Raw genomic sequence first — 20,677 nt, forward strand, 5'->3', positions numbered from 1 at the left:
TTTCTGTTCCCCCAAACAGCATGCTTTTTTAAGTATCTGAGAGCCATTCTGCATACTTTTCATTCTTCCTGGAATATCCTATTTCCTCTTCCCTAAATCTCCATGTTTTCAAGACCTAGCTAAGATGCCACTTTTTTTGCAAAATTTCTTTCCCAAGCACTCAAGGCAGAGCCAGTAACTTCTGTTGTATTCCCATGGTGTTCTGTGCATACCTCCATTTTGGCTTTTTTTCTCTAGCATTTTCCACATTTTGCAATACTGTATTTGTTTCCTGTACTTATTTCTAACCTTATTTAAAGAAAAGGAATCATTTCTTGTGATCCCGCTCCCTTTATAGTGCCTAATAAGTGTATATTATTTTGTGTGTGTGTGTGTGTGTGTGTGTGTGTAGTAGATTGGAACTTTCCCATATAAATGTCTTAAATGAGGTTACATTTCTAAGACAATCCATTAAAATCTATTTAACTCACTGCACCTGAAGTTTACTTTAAAATGTAAATTACGTTCTACATTTATAAAATGTTTTTAAAGGACATAGGCAACAGTGATGGCTTCTGTGTGTTGATATTGGGGTGCTAGTGAAACTGGACTGAAAATGATGGCCTATCCTGGAGCTATTAGAAAGGGTAAGTGGGTGGATGTGAAAAGTTAGACTAAAAACTCTAGATTAGGGAAAAGAGGCTAGAGGACAGAGTAAGAGTAGTAATGGAAAACTGATAGGGTCAGAAAAAAAGAAGTGTGACTTATGAAGGAAGAGAAGTTAGGAATGATGTCTTGCAGAGAGAAAGGCCTAAGCAAGGATCTTTAATGGACAAAAAGGTGAAAAGGAGGAGGGAATGGAAATGTGGGTTGGGTGAATAATTATAGTAACCTCTGTTATAAATTGATGTATTTTAGTTCTGTTATCAAAAAATACTGGTTTTCATAATTTTTTCCTCCATACAATTGCTATTCTTTCAAAAGCTAATTTATGTAATTGTTGGTAATGTTCTATTAATAATTAGACTTTGCATATAGGTAATTTTGAAAATTCTTTGTATGGGCTTTTAAACATTTTTACACTTAACATGTTTTGTAGATACATATTGATTGTTGTTTAAAATTCACCCTTCAAACTTTGAGTATTGAGTCAAAAGTTGTCAATCTGGTACCTTAATTTTAAAGTCTGCATTTATTAGAAAACTTTGAAGGTTGGCCATATCTTCATATGCTAACTGGCTTTTTGTATTTCATTTGTGAATTGCCTCTTAATAGGCTTTCCTATTTTTCTGAGGAGTTATCTTTTTTTTTATGTGTAAGAAGAGTTGTCTATATTAAGAATGTCAACCAGTTTTCATATATATATATGTATATACATATACATATATGTGTTTGTGTGTGTGTTGAGAGAACAAGTAAGAGCATGAGAAAGTACAAAGATAGTTGCCCTGTTTCTCATATCTTTAGCTTTTGTGTCTCCCCGCCCCCCGCCAGCTTCCCACACAGAAGTTAAATAATTGTATGTCTATTAAATAGTATTTTTTCCCTAAGGTTTCTACTTTTACATTATGCTTTAATAGACTTTTCCAATATAGGTTATTAAATGAATTACTTTTTGTTTCTAATAACATTTATAGAAGCATTTCCCTTTATATGTTTAGCTTATAATTCTCTCATAGTGTTTTCAGTAGATATTTAGATTTCCAGTGCCAGTCATGTTTCAATGCTGTGCTTAACTTTCACATCCTCAGAATATACCCATTAAGTTAGTGAGCTAAAAACCTTCCAACTCAGATTCTGAGACTGTTTCTATTTTAATATTTATAGCTACCTTTTAAATTAATGTTGTACAGCTGAGGTTGTCTTTCAGAATTTAGGAGGCAGTCATCACTCACCTACTTCGTTTTGAATGCCATATAAGAAAAATTGTAAAATAAGAATGACTTTTAAAAGTGAGTTAATGAAATCTCCACTAGTGCCTCTTCAGGAAGTAAAAAAAATTGCAAATTTTGTGATATGAGTAAACCTACTACTATATGCATGTCACGTTGGTAGGCTGTATGGTGTGTAAGAGATGAGTAATTCTTTTAAGAAATGTATTGCCAGTAATTTGGGAGCAGGGTAGTATTAGGCCACAGCCCAAAGAAAAAGAAATAAGGTGAGAGTTCATCCAAAAATCTTCCCACACCCTGGCCAATGTGGTTCAGTTGGTTGGAGCATCATCCTGTACAATGAGGGTGGTGGTTTCGATTGTCAGGGCATGTACTCAGGTTGTAGGTTCAATCCCCAGTCTGGGCAAGTATGGGAAGCAGCCAGTTGATGTCTTTCTGTCTCTGTCTCTCTCAAATCAATTTTTTAAAAAATCTTCCCAAAAGTACATTATATTTTACCAATTATGGGAGAGCTTAAGTGGAAAAGTAACATTTGTGATGCCCATCAAAGAATGGATAAATTTTAGCAGGTAGAGATGTGAGGAGAGTATTATGGACAGAGGAGGCACTTTTAGGATGGAAAAATGCACAAAAATGGGAAAACACAGGACATAAGTATTGGGAAAATATGATTTTTTTTCTTGTGTGCATAAGTATGAGGAAAAAATAGGAAATGAAGTTGGAAGGATAGATTGAGGTCAAATTTGGTAAGCATTGGGGCAGCGTCTATCGATAAAGAAGGGGAAAGATGTGGATATACACTGTTCTATATGGTAGCCACTAGCTGCATACAGCTATTGAGCACTTGAAATGTTCCTGTTCCAAATTGAGGTGTACTGCAAGTTTAAAATACATACCAGATTCTAAGATTTAGTCAAAAAAAAGAAAAAAAATCTCATTAAAAATGTGTATATTGATATGCTGAAATAATTATATTTTAGATGTATTGGATTAAATAAAACATTAAAATTAATTTTACCTGTTTCTTTTTACTTTTTTTAACGTGGCTCCTAGAAAATTTTAAATTGTGGCTCAGATTATATTTCTATTACATACTTGTATAAGTAGAAGGAGTATAACCAGTATTTGTAGTACCTATTATGTGCCAGCTATTATCTAGAACTTGTGATAAACTTGAGTTAATCCTCAGGAAACCTTATGAAGTAGGTGATACTGTTATCCTTCTTTTTCAAGTAACTGAAGTCCAGGTTGTTTAAGCAACATACCTAAATCACTCCGCTAGTAAGTAGAAAGCCAGGATTCAAACTTAGGTCTCTCTGGCTTCAGAGCCCATGATTTTCCTTATACACTGTGGCATGTTTTCATTGGACCATTAAAAGTGGTTGAGCTGGAGAATGACATAATTGGAATGATGCTTTAGCAGATGAGAAGAGACTTCATTTTCATTTGTCTGGGTTTTATTTTTGTGGTTTTTTTAATGTTACTTTTTGCAGGAGAAAAATGCCTTGTTTAAAGTTAACTTTTGAATTGCATTTTTTTAAAGTATCCTTTATGTTATGTTAACTGCTTCTCAAAGTATTTACCTTATTACTTTTGTAGATTTTATAATGGGCTGCATTAAAAGTAAAGAGAACAAAAGTCCAGCAATTAAATATAGAACAGAAAACACTCCAGAACCTGTCAGTACAAGTGCAAGCCATTATGGAGCAGAACACACTGCGGCAACACCATCATCTTCTGCAAAGGGAACATCTGTTAATTTTAGCAGTCTTTCCATGACACCATTTGGAGGATCCTCGGGGGTGACACCTTTTGGAGGAGCATCTTCTTCATTCTCAGTGGTGCCAAGTTCATATCCTGCTGGTTTAACAGGTGAGATTTAAATGGACAATTCTGTTGTAAGTTTGAGAATGTGACCTTGGGCAATACATGCATAAGGTTTGCCTGCTGTAAGAAAAATAACTTACTGGGAGACTTGTTAAATATGTGAAAATTAAAGTCTAACATAAAAATTAAAGTTTTTTGTTTATATGGATGTCTTTCTGGGAGATCTGGAAATAATCTGATAGTGATTATGTACTGTGTTATACCATTAAGAATTTCATTAATTCATTTTTCAAATAATTATTGGGTGCCTACTGTGTGGCTGTCACTGGGGATATAAAGATTTAAAACATAATGTAAAGTACAGCATAGGGAATATAGTCATAATTATGTATGATGTCAGATGCATATTAGACTTAACTTCATGAGGTATATAAATGTCTAATCACTATGTTGTACACTTAAACTAATGTACTATTATATGTCAACTATAATTGAGAAATAAATTTAAAAAAACATACCTCTCAAGAATGTTGTAATTTGTCAGGATTATAAAGTGCCATCTACTATTAGTAATTACTTAATAAATGTTAATTAAGTGGCAAATTGGTGATGATAATACAGTTTTTCTATTAGGTACTAGTGATTTAAAAGAGAGAAATTCTGAGGCTCAGAGTTTAAATGATTTTCTTTTCTTTTTTTTTTAAAAAATATATCTTTATTGATTTCAGAGAGAGGAAAGGAGAGGGAGAGAGACAGATAGAAACATCAATGATGAGAGAGTCATTGATCAGCTCCAGCCCGCAGCCCAGGCATGTGCCCTGACCGGGAATCGAACTCTGATCTCCTGGATTCTCCGTCGATTCTCAACCACTGAGTCACTCCCGGCCGGGCTAAGTGATTTTCTTTAGAGTCACAAATAATAAGCAGGAGAGCCCAGATTTCATGTCCTATTCCAGAACTCCATTTATTGTTTATTATTTATATCATAATACCCCTTCAGAGAACAGCAAAAAGATTTGACAATCTCTAATGGAGCCAGAAATGCTCTAAAAAAAGTAGTCAGAAACTTTAAAAAGAGAGGGAGCTCTTTTATGAAGGGTCCCATATTAGGATTCGTTTTCCCTTGAGTAACAAAACACAGCTGGCTTAAAAGGTAGGATGAGCTCCTGGATTCCTTGATTCAGCGGTTCCTTGATGTCATCAGCAACTCACATTTCTTTGATCTCTCCCCTGCAGTCCTTGGAGTGTCCATTTTATCTTTAGACTTTTGACAAAAACAGTTGCTAACATCAAATTGAGTAACATGTGTCCTTACTAACAACCAATGGGGACAAAAGAGGACTCTCTTCTACAAGCTTGGACTACATAAATTTGTTCCTTCAGTCTGCTTGCTTCTGGACCAATAATAGGCGCCAGATACTAATTCTGTTAGACTGTTCATGTGGGGAGTTATGGACCTCAAAAAGTCAGTTACAGTCTAATTCCAACCCCCTAACTCTAAATACTTCAGTAATAGATGGCCATGATGATATTTCTCGTCATCAGCAAAAATTTAAATTATCTTCAGGATTATATGTTTGGGAAAGATAGTAATTCAAAATGATTACCTAAAGTAGTTTATTTATGTGAGATAGTTTGTTCATCGATATTAATTTATTAATAAATACAGAGTGTCTGTGTGAGTAGAGAGAGTTGTAAGCGAGAGAAAGCAGTTCTCAAAAGCTATGAAAGGACTAACCAGAACATTGGTGAAGGCCTTTTAGATGATCAAGGAAAGGCATCTTGAGAAGAAATTAGTTGAGCTGAGTTTTAATTAATGAGAATGACCTAAACATATGCAGAACTGGGAAAAGAACTTTCTGGGAGAGAGGATAGCAAATGCAAAATTTAGGAAGTGCATGTGGACTTGGCAGTTTTTGAGGAATAGTAAGGAGGCCCCTATGGACAGAGGGTAGAATTGTATGATTTGGGATTAAAGAGTCAGGATTATGCAGGACCTCATAAATGGGTAAGAAGTTTGGGTTTTGTTCAAAGCTAGAAAGAAGCTCTTGAAGACATTTCAGTTAAGGATTTTCATGATTAAATTTCCTTTTTAAAAAATATATATGTATTTTTTTTAAATGATTTCAGAGAGAGGAAAGGAGAGGGGGAGAGATAGAAACATCAGTGATGAGAGAGTCATTGATTGGCTGCCTAGCCCGCAACGCGGGCATGTGCCCTGACCGGGAATTGAACCTCGATCACCTGGATCCTAGGTCGATGCTCAACCTCTGAGCCACGCCCGGCCAGGCTAAATTTCTTTTTTAAAGAAACTCATTCTGGTGGCTATGCGGTTGGGCATCGATCTAGGATCCAGGAGATTGGGGTTTGATTCCCAGTCGGGGCCTAGCCCAGGTTGTGGGCTCAGTCCCCCGTGGGGGCCATGCAGGAGGCAGCCAATCAGTGAATCTCTCATCATTGATGTTTCTATGTATCTGTTTACCTCTCCATTCCTCTCTCTGAAATCAATAAAGATATATTTTTAAAAAACAGAAAAAGAAACTCATTCTGGCAACTTTGTGGAGAATGGATGTAGGGAAGCAGATACAAAAATGGGGTAGGAGGCTACTACTATCAATAGTCCCAGAAGAGAGATAACAGGGACTTAGATTAGGGTGGCAGCAGTAGAAATGGAAAAGAAAGTATATATTTTAGAGGTAGAACTGACAGTCTGGTAATGGGCTTGTCTTGAGTACCTGATTGGTTAGTAATGCCTTTTGCTTAGGTAGGAAAGACTCGGGTAACAGGTTAGAGGAGAAAAATCACCACCTTTGTTTTATAACTAATAAGTTTTCAATGCTTGTTAGACATTTAGATAGAGATGTCAAAAAAGGTAGTAATGTATGATTGGAAGCCAGATAAATGAGATAATCTGTTTTATTCTTTTGTTTGCAGATAATAGTTTGGCTGTTTAAGTGTGCTAATCTCTTAAGCATCTGCACACAATGCTATATATGACGTTATTTTTGGAATTTATAATTCATATCAGCCATACCATTTAATTGCTAAGAAAAACATGCCATTTTTATATTTGAATGTTAAATATAATAAATTATCTTACTAAACCCTAGTTATTACTGTTAAAGATTAGTTTTAAGGATCAAAATGTTCATTCATTGTTTATAAGAAATTTAAACAATCAATACCAGTAGTTTATAGTACTTGTTAATACTTTTTCAAAGAAGTGATTTAAACTTTGTCTTTTAAGCCAGAGATGTTGCTACTATGAATCAAAATTAAATTTGTTTCTCTGGGTCTGTAGAATTTTAGAATTTGTAGAGTATAATTACTTTCATAGAAGGTCTTAAGAGAGCATCTTAATAATTCGAAAAAGCCTGCTTCCCAAATCTCTAAATTTTAAAAATAGATTCTGGAGACCAGGAAAAAACTTTGCTTAAGCATTTTTGCTGGCAGTGGCTTTTTCTCTTCTGTCAATTTATCTATATAATTTACCTTGTCTTTTCCTCCAATAGGTGGTGTTACTATATTTGTGGCCTTATATGATTATGAAGCTCGAACTACAGAAGACCTGTCATTTAAGAAGGGTGAAAGATTTCAAATAATTAACAATACGTAAGTGTTGTGAATGAGAAATATTGACAGGAAACTAGTCTTTACATTGAAACCACTGAACTAGTTGATGATTCAGAGATGAGAGTGGTGGGGTGTGGGTCTGCCCATCCGGTTGGACAATGCATTTGTTTTCTTTAGACACGTGGCAGAATACTACTGATGTAGCCAGAAGTTATTACTTCTACAAATTGTGCTGCTGTGGTTCTGCCATAAACAGTAGAGATTTAAGAATGAAGAGTGAGGGAGTATATATAAGTAAGTACATTACTTTAAAAAAATCTTTATAAAGAGAATTATATATTCCTATTTGTCTAAGTACTAGATGATTTAAAGATCTTATCTGTTTCTCTTTAAAAAAAAAAAAGGAAAAGGGCCAGGTAAGGAACCCCTGCAATCCCAAACTGACGAAATTAAGTTGCCTTTTTCTTATGTGACTCTTAAACTTTTTGTCATTTAGTGGCCCACCATAGAAAATCCAGTGCTAGTTATGGAAAATAGATTCCATAATTTCATTAGCAAGCATAGCAGCCACTTTGTAACTTCTTAAAATATATACTTATGGTCTTTTTGCTTCTAGTCATGTTTCTTTCCATCCTTATTCCTTTTTGCTACCAGTTGTTACTCCAGAACATAAAATATGTTCATGTCTCTCTGCTTTAAAATATTTTAATAGCTACCAGTTGCCATCAAGATAAAAGAAAAATTACAGTATTAGGCATTATTCGTTGAGCTTCTTCCTCACCCCACTGCCTAACCATGTTGAATTCCTTGCAGTTACCTGAATATACTGTAGTTTCTCACCTTCTCCATGCCTTCACATGATTCCCCCCCCCCCCGAATGTGATTTCTTGTATCCAGTTTTTCCACCTTTATCTGGCCAACCCAACTCATCCTTCAAAATGTGTATTCCTGTGTCCTTTCTCAAGGAAGCCGTTCCTGACATTCTTCCTCCTTCCTGGCCCAGTCCCTGCCTCCTGCTGGATTAAGTGTCTTTCTTACACGGTCACATAGCATCCTATGCAAACCTCAATCATAGCTACCATTGCAGTTTTGAATTATAAGTTATCACTTGCTTAGCATTCTTTTAGAGCAGTGGTTGTCAACCTGCAGCAAAATCACCCAGGGCACATTTGGCAACGTCTGGAGACATTTTTGTTGTTACATTCAGGTTGCTGCTACTACTGTCAACTAGTGGGTAGAGGCCAGGGATATTGCACAGCATCCTGGCATTCTGTAATGCACAGGATGTGCCCCCACAGCAAAGAATTATCTAGCCCAAAATGTCAATATTGCTGAGGTTGAGAAATTCTACTTTAGACTGAGTTTCTTGAGGGTAAGGATTATCTTTTTACTCCTGTTTTCAGCACACTCTATTATAAAGTCTGTCACTTAAAAGGTATTCAGTAAATATTTGAATGAATCAATGAGTGGTCAGCAGGATCAAATACAAAGTTTTCAGTTTGTTTATCTGAAAATACTTACAATACTGGGAAACTACAAACCAAGTATATGAATTTATAAATATTTGAATTGCCAAAGGATTTTCCATTTTAGTTTCTAGAAAGCAATTGCACCTCAAGCATTTATAAAATTTCAATTTAGATAAAATGTTTTCAGTTCTTCTCTGGTAAAGCAAAACATGCATTTAATTTTTAGTAATGGAAACCATATATGTGTCTTCCTCATTAGAGACTGATAATATTTGCTCCTTTCACATTAATTTTGGAAAAGTCAAGGCTTATGTATTGCAAATTACATATAGTTCTTGTGTTCTGAATTGCTTTTAGTCTTATTTGGATATTTATGGATAATATTTTTGTATACTAAGAATTAAATTTTTTGTTGTTATTGCCCATTAATAATATTTTGGCTATAGGAGTTCTAGGGTATCCTAATATTTTTTTCCTAAAATGATTAAAAAGGAAGATCATAATTTTATACACTGTTTAAAAGAAATAAAAAAGAATGAGCTATTGATGCATGATGTAATATAGATGAACCTTGAAAAGATTTTGCTGCATGAAAGAAACCAGTCAAAAAGACCACATATTATATGATTGCATTTATGTGAAAAGCCCACAATAGATATATCCATAGAAACAAAGCAGATCAGTGGTTGGCATTGGTGGGGGTGTGAGAAAAGGGGGACAGGGAATGACTCTTAACGGGTATGGGGTTTCTTTTGGGGGTAATCAGAATGTTCTAAAATTGATTGTGGTATGGTTGCACAACTCTGTGAATATATTAAAACCCATTAAATTGTACATCTCAAATGGGGGAAATTTTATGGTATGCAAATTATATCTCAATAAAGTATTTTTAGAAATTTAATCAAAACTGAGTAATTTGAAAGATTTACCTTCTAAATTGTTTTATTCGGTATAGTTTATTTTCTTAGGTTGAAAGAGTTATGTAAAAAAGTGATCTTTAACTAAAAGTATAATATTTTCTGTTTTGGTTTGGAGCAGAAACATAATTGTGCTTTTTCTTAGCTTTATTCCCTTAATTCATATAACCTATTTTTAAATATTATTCTTTGAGTTGATTCTTGATCAAATGAAGGCATAAATTAAAAAATGTATCCTTCAGATACAAGACAACACTGCAGTAGATCTGTTTTAAGTAGTAGCCTACCTTGTAGTAACTGTTGTTTTATGTGTTGCAGGGAAGGAGACTGGTGGGAAGCAAGATCAATTGCTACAGGAAAGAATGGCTATATCCCTAGCAATTACGTAGCCCCTGCAGATTCCATTCAGGCAGAAGAGTATGGCTCTACTTCATATTTTATTAATTGTTTTGATTTTAAAAATGTTTTAATGCATATTCTACTTTGCCACAACTTTACACACACACAATTACATATCAGTCTTAATACAGCTAATGTATCATATTAATAGGGGATGTTACTTAAAAATTAATAATTAATGCCATAGTACTTGCTTAGAGTAAGATTATAAATGAATCTGTATTAATAATACTGCATTGTTATGCCTTTATCTTTTCACTTAAAAATTATATTAACCTTTTTTTTGTATTATGAGCATTCTTTCACTTTAAAAATTTACCCTCAGTTGGTAGTATTATTGACTTAGGGGTTGGCGGGGAGAGATTAACCAAAGAATTTATATGCGTATATGCTTAACCTATGGACACAGACCATAGTGTGGTGAAGGCCTGGGGCAGGGTAGAAGCGGTGAATGGGAGGAAAAAGGGGGCATCTGTAATATTTTAAACAATAAAGATAAATTAAAAAAACTGTTGACTTAGGCGCTTGCTCCTTCTTATGTAGGAGAATATCCTTGTCTTTTAGAAAGAACACAGTGAAGGATTTAGGGTAATGATTCAACATGTTTGCAACTTACTCTCAGTAAGTTCAGAAAAAAATGTGCACACACAGGGAAAGAGAACATACAAAGCAGAATGGTAGCAGTTGGGAAGCCTGGTGGAGGATTTATAGGAGTTCTTTCTACCATTCTTGCAACTTTTAAAAAGTTCACCTTCAATGATATTACTTTTAGGACAAACCAAGTTTATCTGGCATCCATAAATGCTGCTTCATTTTTATATCACAACACTTAACACAGTGCCTTGCACATAGTAGGTATTGTATCAGTGTTTGTTTGCTTTTATTAATATGTAATTTGTCTCCATAACTCTGTTCTGCTTTGGCACTTGTTACTTTGTTTTGTTCTTTTGTCTTTTTCTTCACTATTCTGAGATCTACCAGGGCAGAGACTATCATTTTTAATCACAAAACTATATTCAATTAAACCTACACTAATTTAGAGTTCCTAATTTGGATGTGATACACTTGCATTTACTGAATACAAATGATCACATGGTTGCCAGAGAAACACTTTTATTCTTCTTACTATATAGTCTTAGTATTTCCACCTATCACTGCTTGAAAGGCTCTTTCTGCCATTGTGTCTTTCCTTCTCCATTTACTGTTCCTGTGATTACCAGGCCGAGTTTAAGAGACATGTTGAATAGTCAGTACATGGAAATGCTGTGAACAGTATATTCTGAGAATAATATTTGTAATAGTTCTATTTAACAGTAAAGGTCTTTCATTGTGTTTTACTATATTTTTAAGCTGTGTTCTATAGCTGGTTTTTGTCACCCACCCTATCTCATTCCATTCTTATTAACACATATGTATAATTTTTCTTACCCTTACACCATTCTAACTTGGAACACTATTTTTTTCCAGATGGTATTTTGGCAAAATGGGGAGAAAAGATGCTGAAAGATTACTTCTGAATCCTGGGAATCAACGAGGTATTTTCTTAGTAAGAGAGAGTGAAACTACTAAAGGTATGAATATTGTTATTTTAATATAAGTATAAAAATCTTTTTAGGCAGTATTTTGAGAAAGATATAGTAAAAGCTTTCATTTCTTTCATTTCTCCCTGCCCCACCAGGTGCTTATTCCCTCTCTATTCGTGATTGGGATGAAGTAAAGGGTGACAATGTGAAACACTACAAAATTAGGAAACTTGACAATGGTGGATACTATATCACAACTAGAGCACAATTTGATACCCTGCAGAAATTGGTTAAACACTACACAGGTATGTAATATTTTAAAGGTGAAAATTATTTCTTCATGTTGTATTTTATGAGGACAGGATCTGTATCTTCACGTCCCTTAAGGTTTGGCATGCCACTTTGCACATAGTATGTGCTCACTGGATGTCTGCTGTATTCTAGTTTTAAAATGAGGAACAGGTTATACTTATCACCTGAATTGGGTTCTTTGATGATGTACAAAAATCAGATTATGATTCTTTGAGTTTATATCTTACTGGTATAGTGTTTACATTGGAGTTCCATTTCATGACAGCTAAATACAAAAATAGATTGTGACGATAAATAAAAAGGCAAAAACAAATACTTTATTTAGAGACACTTACTAAAGAAGTAAAGCATCCCTGGCCAGTGTGGCTCAATTGGATGAGTGTTATCCCGTGCTTCCAGAGGTTACTGTTTTAATTCCTGGTCAGAGCACATGCCGGGGTTGCTGGCTCAGTCCCTAGTAGGGATTGCGCGGGAGGCAGTTGATTGATGTTCCTCTATCTTCCTCTCCCTTCCTCTCTGTAAAACCAATAAAAACATATTATTCTTAAAGAAGGTAAAGCTAAAAACTTATATAAAAAGCTGTATCAGATGTCCCTTTGGTTTACCTTCCTCTTCATGAGCTGGACTACATAAGACTTCCCGAAAGTATAAACGCATTGAGATTTATTTATTAAATAAAATAAATCCAGTGAAGATGCATTTTTCTTTTCCTGGAAAATTAACCTATAGCATTCTTCAGTTTTTCAAGGACCTTAGAAAGGTATTTAATATTAAGGTCTTCTGTCAAAAGTTTTCATTGTCAGTTTGATACTTGAATGCATCTGAAAGTTTAAGTGATTAATACTAGGGGAGGGGAAGTTTCCATGGTAATTTTTTCTTCAGTAACAACTGTAAACTGAGTCTATCAAGTCAACCTCCAGTGTTGACATTAATCAAACATGTTGCCAAGCAGTGGCATCGGTTGTAATTGTACTTGTTAGCGTATGGGTTTTGCATGGTTACTTGTTGAGAATGGGAGGGAACATGCTTTATTTACAATAAGAAAGTCACAAGTCAAGCCATTATGAATTGAAATACCCTGTTTTTGTGCCTCCCTTATTTAAAAATCAGTTTCCTAAAAGAAGTTTTTCCTTGATTTTTGGTGTGCCTCTTATATATGTGGTTATTAGAAATAACAATTAATGGTAGCATTCTTTTTGGAAAAATAAAGCAGAGTAGTCGAAAGCAGAGCTTTGGAGGCAGCCATACCCTGGGTCTGAATGCTATTTCCATCACTTACTAACTGAGTGACTTTGAGAAAGTTGCTGAATTTTCCAGGACTCATTTATATGAGATCCCTGTAAGGTGCTGGATGAGCGCAATAGCTGGGACACAAGTTCATTAAATAATAACTTTTTAAATGTAATTAACAAAATGTTTCATTTCTTGTGTGTTTTACTTTTTACATACAATTCCCTTTTTGTGTTTGTGCTTTTATTTAAAAACTGATGAACATTATATTTTTATTTGCTATAATTTAAACTTTTTAAAACATTTGATACACTACATGTACCTTAATTTTTGTAAGTAACTCATTTTACAGTATAGTTTCTTCATTTATTTAGAACATGCTGATGGCTTATGCCATAAGTTAACAACTGTATGTCCAACTGTGAAACCCCAGACTCAAGGTCTAGCAAAAGATGCTTGGGAAATCCCTCGAGAATCTTTGCGACTAGAAGTTAAACTAGGACAAGGATGTTTTGGTGAAGTATGGATGGGTAAGAAGCCTGAACTTTTGTGTTTTTTTGGCCATTGTTTAGCCATAGATCAAAATACCACAATTTATGATATGTTGAAATATCTGAGGTAACTTGCTCATTGAAGTTTGCTATGAATTTTTTTCAAACATAGATAAAATAGTACAAGTGTTGTTTCTCTAGGAACATGGAATGGAACCACAAAAGTAGCAATCAAAACACTAAAACCAGGTACAATGATGCCAGAAGCTTTTCTTCAGGAGGCTCAGATAATGAAAAAATTACGACATGATAAACTTGTTCCGCTATATGCTGTTGTTTCTGAAGAGCCAATTTACATTGTTACTGAATTTATGTCAAAAGGTATGTGTATATTAGTATCTCTTAGGATATTCATGTTAATAACTTTTTAAAAACAAGTCTTCAATTTTTTATGCATACAAATTTTTATTGTATAGTGTTTTCTAGTTTAAGATTTTTATGTAGACATTTGAAAAGAAAAAATCTGACATTTGTGTATGTAATTATTAGCTCTGGTTATTCCAAAGGATAGTACAAAGTTTAAAAGGAAAATACACAGGCTGAATTTATTTTAGAAGTAAATAGTCCTTTATTCCATGTTACCAAAGGAACTGGAATAGCTAGGAAAGTGAAAAAGAAAGTATTTGTAAAAGTTGAGTTTAAAAATAATTCAATCAGAAAGATATTTATCTTTGGTACTAAAGCAAAGAAATTAGGTAAAGTTAAAGAAATTAATTTTTTTCATTTTAATAGAAACATAATCTTCATACCCACGACTTTTAGAAAATTTCTTTTTTCACTACTGTCAACTGAAATGTCTCCATTTTCCCAAACCCTAAACCTCAAGGTGGGATCTTTAGTTACAGAGTTGGTTAGGGCCAGGATAAAGGCAAGGGAAAGTTGTTGCTCTTCCCTCTTTTTCCCTTTGCCTAATGTGCTGTAGAAGAAGAACCAGTCACAAAATAAGCTAATAGGCTTGCTTTTTACCCTTTTGAATTTTATCTATATTTTTTTACTCTTTAACAAGTCACTCATCCATATTAACACTGATTATTTTGTCATCCCTCTCCAGTAGTCCATCCTGGCCAGCAATATAGTTCCATCTAGTGGTGACAGGGTCAACTATAAGCTACATGTTTGCTATAGGAAATGTTCCCCCCTTAAAAGGGATAGAAAAACCAAAAGGTTAAAATAACTGACATAGTCTACTAAGTGATAGCCAAAACATACCTAAAGCCCCAAAGCACATGGCATTTTTTGGAAGGAAGCTCTCCTGCAAACTACTGCCAAATATCCCATTTCAGAGTGCATTAGATGAACTAGAAAGGAAAGGAAAAAAAGAGACAACAAAGAGGAAGTTTAAATCAAGATATTGATAGCAAGAATATAATGGAGGTAAAGCTAATGTAATGGTCCATTAGCTTTGTATATTGATTTCAAGAATTTAATTGGGGAGAGCATGGTAGAAGTCTGTGTATTAGGTTTCTGGGTTAGGATTATTTCTAGATGGGAGATTTAGAATGTAAGATCACAACTGTCCCTTTTAGTTTTTAAAACTCTAATTCCCTATCTTGCTATTCCGGTACTTAGCAGTTGGCCCTCTATAATACATCCTAACTCATGCCTCAAGTGCTCCCACAGAATCCACTTTTCTGGCCAGATGGGACTTCTTGCTGCTTCTTGTTTCCATGAGTTTGTTCATGTTATTTCCTTCACCTGGAATTTGGTTTCCTTATCTCTTGACCAGTCCATCAACTGTACTTCCTTCAGAATGTACTTAAACAGGTGTTAGAAGCCTTCCACTAATATTCCAATGTGCTGTGATCATTATATCCTCTGAAATCTTTACAGTCAGACTACTCTAGAAATTAACAACCAAAAAGTATTGAATGCTTCTGATATATAAGACACTCTGCTGTTTATTATAAGGTTTCAAAGAAATAAAGATACCCAAATAATTTAGATTCAATTTAAAGAGAAAAGACCTAAACCTCTGAAGAGTTAATTTTCAGCATAAAAGTAAACAACAGTTTACTATAAACAAGCAAAGCTACAGGCCAAAGCATAATGAATTTCAGTAAGTATAATAGAAATTGAGGAAGAGATTACATAGTCTGGAATAAATTGAGAAAAATTTAGTAGAAAAGACAAATCTTGACCTACCTTTTATGGTTATGAAGGATATGGATGTGTAAAGGGCAGAGCTAAGAGGATTTGAGGAAATGAGAATCAGAACCATAGCTAGTGAAAAGTACAGAAGTAGTAGAAGAAGCTAGTTGGAAGTAAGGCTAGAGGGGTATATGAGACAAGCTTAAGGATTGCTTTGAATTGATTTCACTGTTACTGAGTACTTACTCACTGGTCATGAATGAGCTTCATAGGTCCATGAACTTCCTCTGAAGTTATTATGTATCAATTTTTGCATATTTATCTATGTTTTCTGGACAGAGCTCATAGTTTTCATCAGATTCTCAAAATAACTTATGAACCAGAAAAGGTTAAGGACCACTTTTAAGATCCAAAACATTCTGTGATAAAGGATATAAAAAACATTTGAAGGAGGTCGGGTATTTTTGTGATTAGTTAAAGATCAGAGAAGAATTGTCAAAATAATACAAATTCCAATCCTGGATTTCTGTGCTCTGCAGCTTTTGCACTATTTTAGCACTTATCTATTGTTACACTGAAGGATGTTTTACTTAGTGGGTTGATCAAAGAACTGTATCTTCTGCTGCTTTCTGTACACTCTGTGTTCTGACTCTTTCCTTTTGCAGTCTCATTCTCACCTTTGGGCCCTGTGCTCTTGCATAGCAAGGACTGTTTTCAGTCTCCTGAACCTACTGTGCTGTTCTATGTGTTACAGACTTTGTACTTGTTATTCCCTCTTGGAATTCCTTTGCCTCCATTCTTCTTTTATTATTATTATTATTATTATTATTATTATTATTATTATTTTAAATATATCTTTATTGATTTCAGAGAGAGGAAAGGAGAGGGAGAGAGAGAGATAGAAACATCAATGATGAGAGAGTTATTGATCGACTGTCTCCTACACACCCCTGACTTGGGATCGAGCCTGCAACCCGGGGATGTGCCCTGACCAGGAATCGAACCGTGATCTCCTGGATCCTAGCTCGACTCTCAACCGCTGAGCCATGCCCAGCCAGGCTCCATTCTTCTTTTAAGATGCATCTTCTCTGTGAAGCACTTTCTGACTTGTCTGTAGAATTAACTATATCCATTGTGTCTCCAGTGTAGTATTTATAACATTTATAACTCCTATACAGCATTTATTTGTTTGTGTATATTTTATAGATCTATATACTATACTTTCATACTAGATCAAGATCTTTTCAAGAGACCACGACTTATTTATCATTATATCCTCTATACCCTTTTGCAGTGCCTCACATGTACTAGACTCTTGGTAAATAATTTGAATGGGTAGATAAATGGACAAACACAGTAACATGTTCTCCTTATAGTAAGTAGACAGACTAGACGAAATATAGATATTCTTTGACTTTGGTTCTTTATAAATCAGACTAAGTCAGGATTTCCCTTTTTTTTTTTTTAATCCTGTCACATAGAAAGGGCCTTCTTTGTCTTGTTTAATTTTGCTTTCATTTTGAAATACTTTTAAACTTATAGAAGAGTTGCAAAAATAATACAAAGAATTCCTGTTTATATTTCAGCCAGATTTGTCAATTATTAACTAGATATATCATCAATATATAAAACATAAAATTTTCTTCTGAACCATTTGAGAGTATTTTGCAGACATTATGTTCCCTTTACTTCTAAGTATGTCAGTGTTTTTCTCCTACAGACAAGAACATTGTCTTACATAACCACGGTATAATGATAAAATTCAGGAACTATAACACGGATACAATTCTATTATCTCATACCAGTCTATATTCTCATTTCACCAGTCATCCCAATGGTGTCCTTAATTACAGCAATTTTTCCCCTATCCATTGTCCAGTCCATGGTCAGGAATTTCTTTTAGTTGTAATTTTTTTTTTTTTTTTTTTTTTTGGTCTCTTAATCTGGAGCAGTATCTCATCCTTTCTTGTCTTTTATAACATTTTTTTAAAAAATACATCTTTATTGATTTCAGAGAGGAGGAAGGGAGAGGGAGAGAGAGATAGAAACATCAATGATGAGAGAGTCACTGATTGGCTTCCTCCTGCAGGCCCCAAACTGGGGATTGAGCCTGCAACCCAGGCATATGCCCTGACCGGGAATCGAACCGCCATTTACTGGATCCTAGGCCGACGCTCAACCGCTGAGCCACGTCCGGCCAGGCAACATTGTTATTTTTTAAGAGAATGGTACCATTGTTTTGTGAAATGTGTATTAATTTGGGTTTATCTGATATTTTCTCCTGATTAAATTAAGGTACATGGTAAATTTGTAACCAGTAATAAAGGAATAACAGCTAGACTTTTCCTTTCTAGCCTTTGTCTCTGCTGTTATTCGTAATACTTTGCTGTTCCATATCTTATGAAATTGAGAGTAGTTGGACTAACACTTCCATGTCAACTCAGCCACCTAGATGTAGTTTTAAGTACCCCAAGATATTCCTAGTTGCCTGAGTTCTTGATTCAGATTGACTTAAAAATATATAAGTATCTATACTACTTTTTCAATCAAAATCGGAACTGTTGATCTTGATCAAAGCAAGGAAGGAGTGCCTATAATCTAATGAGGTTATTGCATTTTCCCTTTCTTCACATGTTATCAAGAGAAGTTTATAAAATTTCAGTTTAGAGACCTCTTCTAGAGTCTTAAAGATAGTTATTCAGAAATCCTAAGCTGCAAAAAAATGTTAAAGAATGAAATGCTGAAGTTTTGTACTGTGATGTGATTTGTTTGCTTATTTTCCATGAATGTTTTGCTGTCTCTTATAGGTAGCTTATTAGATTTCCTGAAGGAGGGAGATGGAAAGTATTTGAAGCTCCCACAATTGGTTGATATGGCTGCTCAGGTACTTGTATATCTATAATGTATCATCAACTTGATTTGAAAGTGTGCATAAAAATGTAAAATAATTTTAGAGTACTATTGTTTTTATAATGAAATCATGGAATTTTAGAACTGGAAGAGATAATCCAGTCTGATTTTCCTTGTTCTAGATAATGTAGTTATAGATAATGTAGTATCTGAAGACCAGAGGTATCTAAAATTCAGGTAGCATTAGACGAGGTATATAATACCCTTACACTTCTGTCCTGAATCATATGGCCTTTCAGAAATAATGCATCCACAAATATAAAATCTGTGTGTATTTTTTAATCCTCACCCAAAGATGTGGGTTTTTTTTATTGATTTGAGAGAGAGAGAAACATTGATGTGAGAGAGAAACATTAACGGTTGCCTCCCATACGCGCCCCAACCGGAGATCAAACACGAAACCTTTTGGTGTATGGGACAATGCTCCAACCAGTTGAGTCACTCGGCCAGGGCTATATGTGTTTATATTTTAACAGATAAGTTTTAAGACAGTGAATGATTGCTTTTCCAAAGGAAATAGTACTTTTGGAAATCTCAAGTATATGATGAAGCTTAGAGAGACTTTATAGTAAGAAACTGTCTTATGAGACTGTAGGATATGCCAAGCTTAATCCACACTCCTGAGTTCCAGGCTCATAGACATTCTACAATGGAGGTTGGCAAACTGTTTTTGTAAAGGGCCATATAAATGTTTTAGGCTTTGTGGGCCACAGACATCTCTTGTTTCTCCTTCCCTTCCTCCTCTCCTGTCCTCCTTCCCTTTCCCTCCTCTCCCACTCCTGATTCTCCCTCCCTATCTTCCTTCTTCTCAATTATAGTGTTTTCTATTTTTCCTCTTATCTGAAAGATTATGCCCTATTACCATCATCTCCTTTCTAGATACATGATTTTTCAGTGATCCGACTTAACATTAACCAAAATTGTTTTGTCCCTTCTTCACTTTGTGTCATGAGTCTTTTTTTTTCTTCTTTCCAAGATTGCCGATGGCATGGCATATATTGAAAGAATGAACTATATTCACCGAGATCTTCGGGCTGCTAATATTCTTGTAGGGGAAAATCTTGTTTGCAAAATAGCAGATTTTGGCTTAGCAAGGTTAATTGAAGACAATGAATATACCGCAAGACAAGGTAAAATCGTTGTTACTAAATTTGTTTGTTAATCCTCACCCAAGGACATTTTTTTCCATTGAGTTTTAGAAGATTGGAAGGGAGAGAGGGAGGGATGGATGGATGGGGGGGAGAGAAACATTCATGTGAGCCCGGCCAGTGTGGCTCAGCGGTTGAGCATCAACCTATGAACCAAGAGGTCACGGTTTGATTCCTGGTCAGGGCACATGTCTGGGTTGCGGGCTAGATCCCCAGTAGGGGGCGTGCAGGAGGCAGCCGATCAGTGACTCGCTTTCATCATTGATGTTTCTATCTCTCTCTCCCTCTCCCCTTTCCCCTCTCCCTTTCTCTCTCTGAAATCAATAAAGATATTTTTAAAAATAGAAATAATTTTTTTTAAAATCCACGTGAGAGATACATCGATTGGTTGCCTCCAGCATGAGCCCCAACCAGGGCTGGGGATTGAACCTGCAACCCAGGTATGTGCCCTTGACTGGGAATCAAACCCGTGACCCTTTGGTGCCTGGGCTGGCACTCTAACCATTGAGCCACACCAGCCAGGGCATTTGGCCCCTTTCTGATAAAACCTTTTGTGATTGTACTAGTGTAAATTGATCTTCTGTTTGAACATCTAAAGAATTATCTTACAACACTATATACATACATATAGAAATAACCGGAAGTATGTAAGACACCTGTAGTGACCACTGTAAGTATATAAGCTGCACAAAGGCTATGTTTTTCTCTCTCATAACAATTATCATAATGCCTTGTGCATAAACATACAGTAAGTATTTGAATACATTAATATAGGCTTTTAAGAGTGATAGTACAAAAAAATTTTCCAGAGAGATATCATAAAATGAAAAAGAGCTTATGGTAGAAAACCAGTAGACAT

At 35.0% G+C, this 20,677-nt stretch overlaps 1 protein-coding gene across 2 annotated transcripts in view; it reads left to right on the forward strand.

Moving 5' to 3' along the window:
- YES1 (YES proto-oncogene 1, Src family tyrosine kinase) overlaps nt 1-20,677 on the forward strand; it is a 59,909-nt gene that overhangs the window by 36,644 nt on the left and 2,588 nt on the right. For both annotated transcript variants that reach the window (XM_087818984.1, XM_016211495.2), the window contains exons 2-10: nt 3,471-3,743; nt 7,211-7,310; nt 9,976-10,074; nt 11,524-11,627; nt 11,735-11,884; nt 13,496-13,651; nt 13,814-13,993; nt 18,568-18,644; nt 19,647-19,800. In XM_087818984.1, coding sequence (XP_087675110.1) covers nt 3,479-3,743; nt 7,211-7,310; nt 9,976-10,074; nt 11,524-11,627; nt 11,735-11,884; nt 13,496-13,651; nt 13,814-13,993; nt 18,568-18,644; nt 19,647-19,800 — 1,285 coding nt within the window. In that variant the 5' untranslated portion in view covers nt 3,471-3,478. The remainder of the gene's footprint in view (nt 1-3,470; nt 3,744-7,210; nt 7,311-9,975; nt 10,075-11,523; nt 11,628-11,734; nt 11,885-13,495; nt 13,652-13,813; nt 13,994-18,567; nt 18,645-19,646; nt 19,801-20,677) is intronic.

The sequence above is a fragment of the Miniopterus natalensis genome, chromosome 7 (assembly GCF_054644295.1).
Source record: "Miniopterus natalensis isolate mMinNat1 chromosome 7, mMinNat1.hap1, whole genome shotgun sequence".
In the NCBI taxonomy this organism is placed as follows: domain Eukaryota; kingdom Metazoa; phylum Chordata; class Mammalia; order Chiroptera; family Miniopteridae; genus Miniopterus; species Miniopterus natalensis.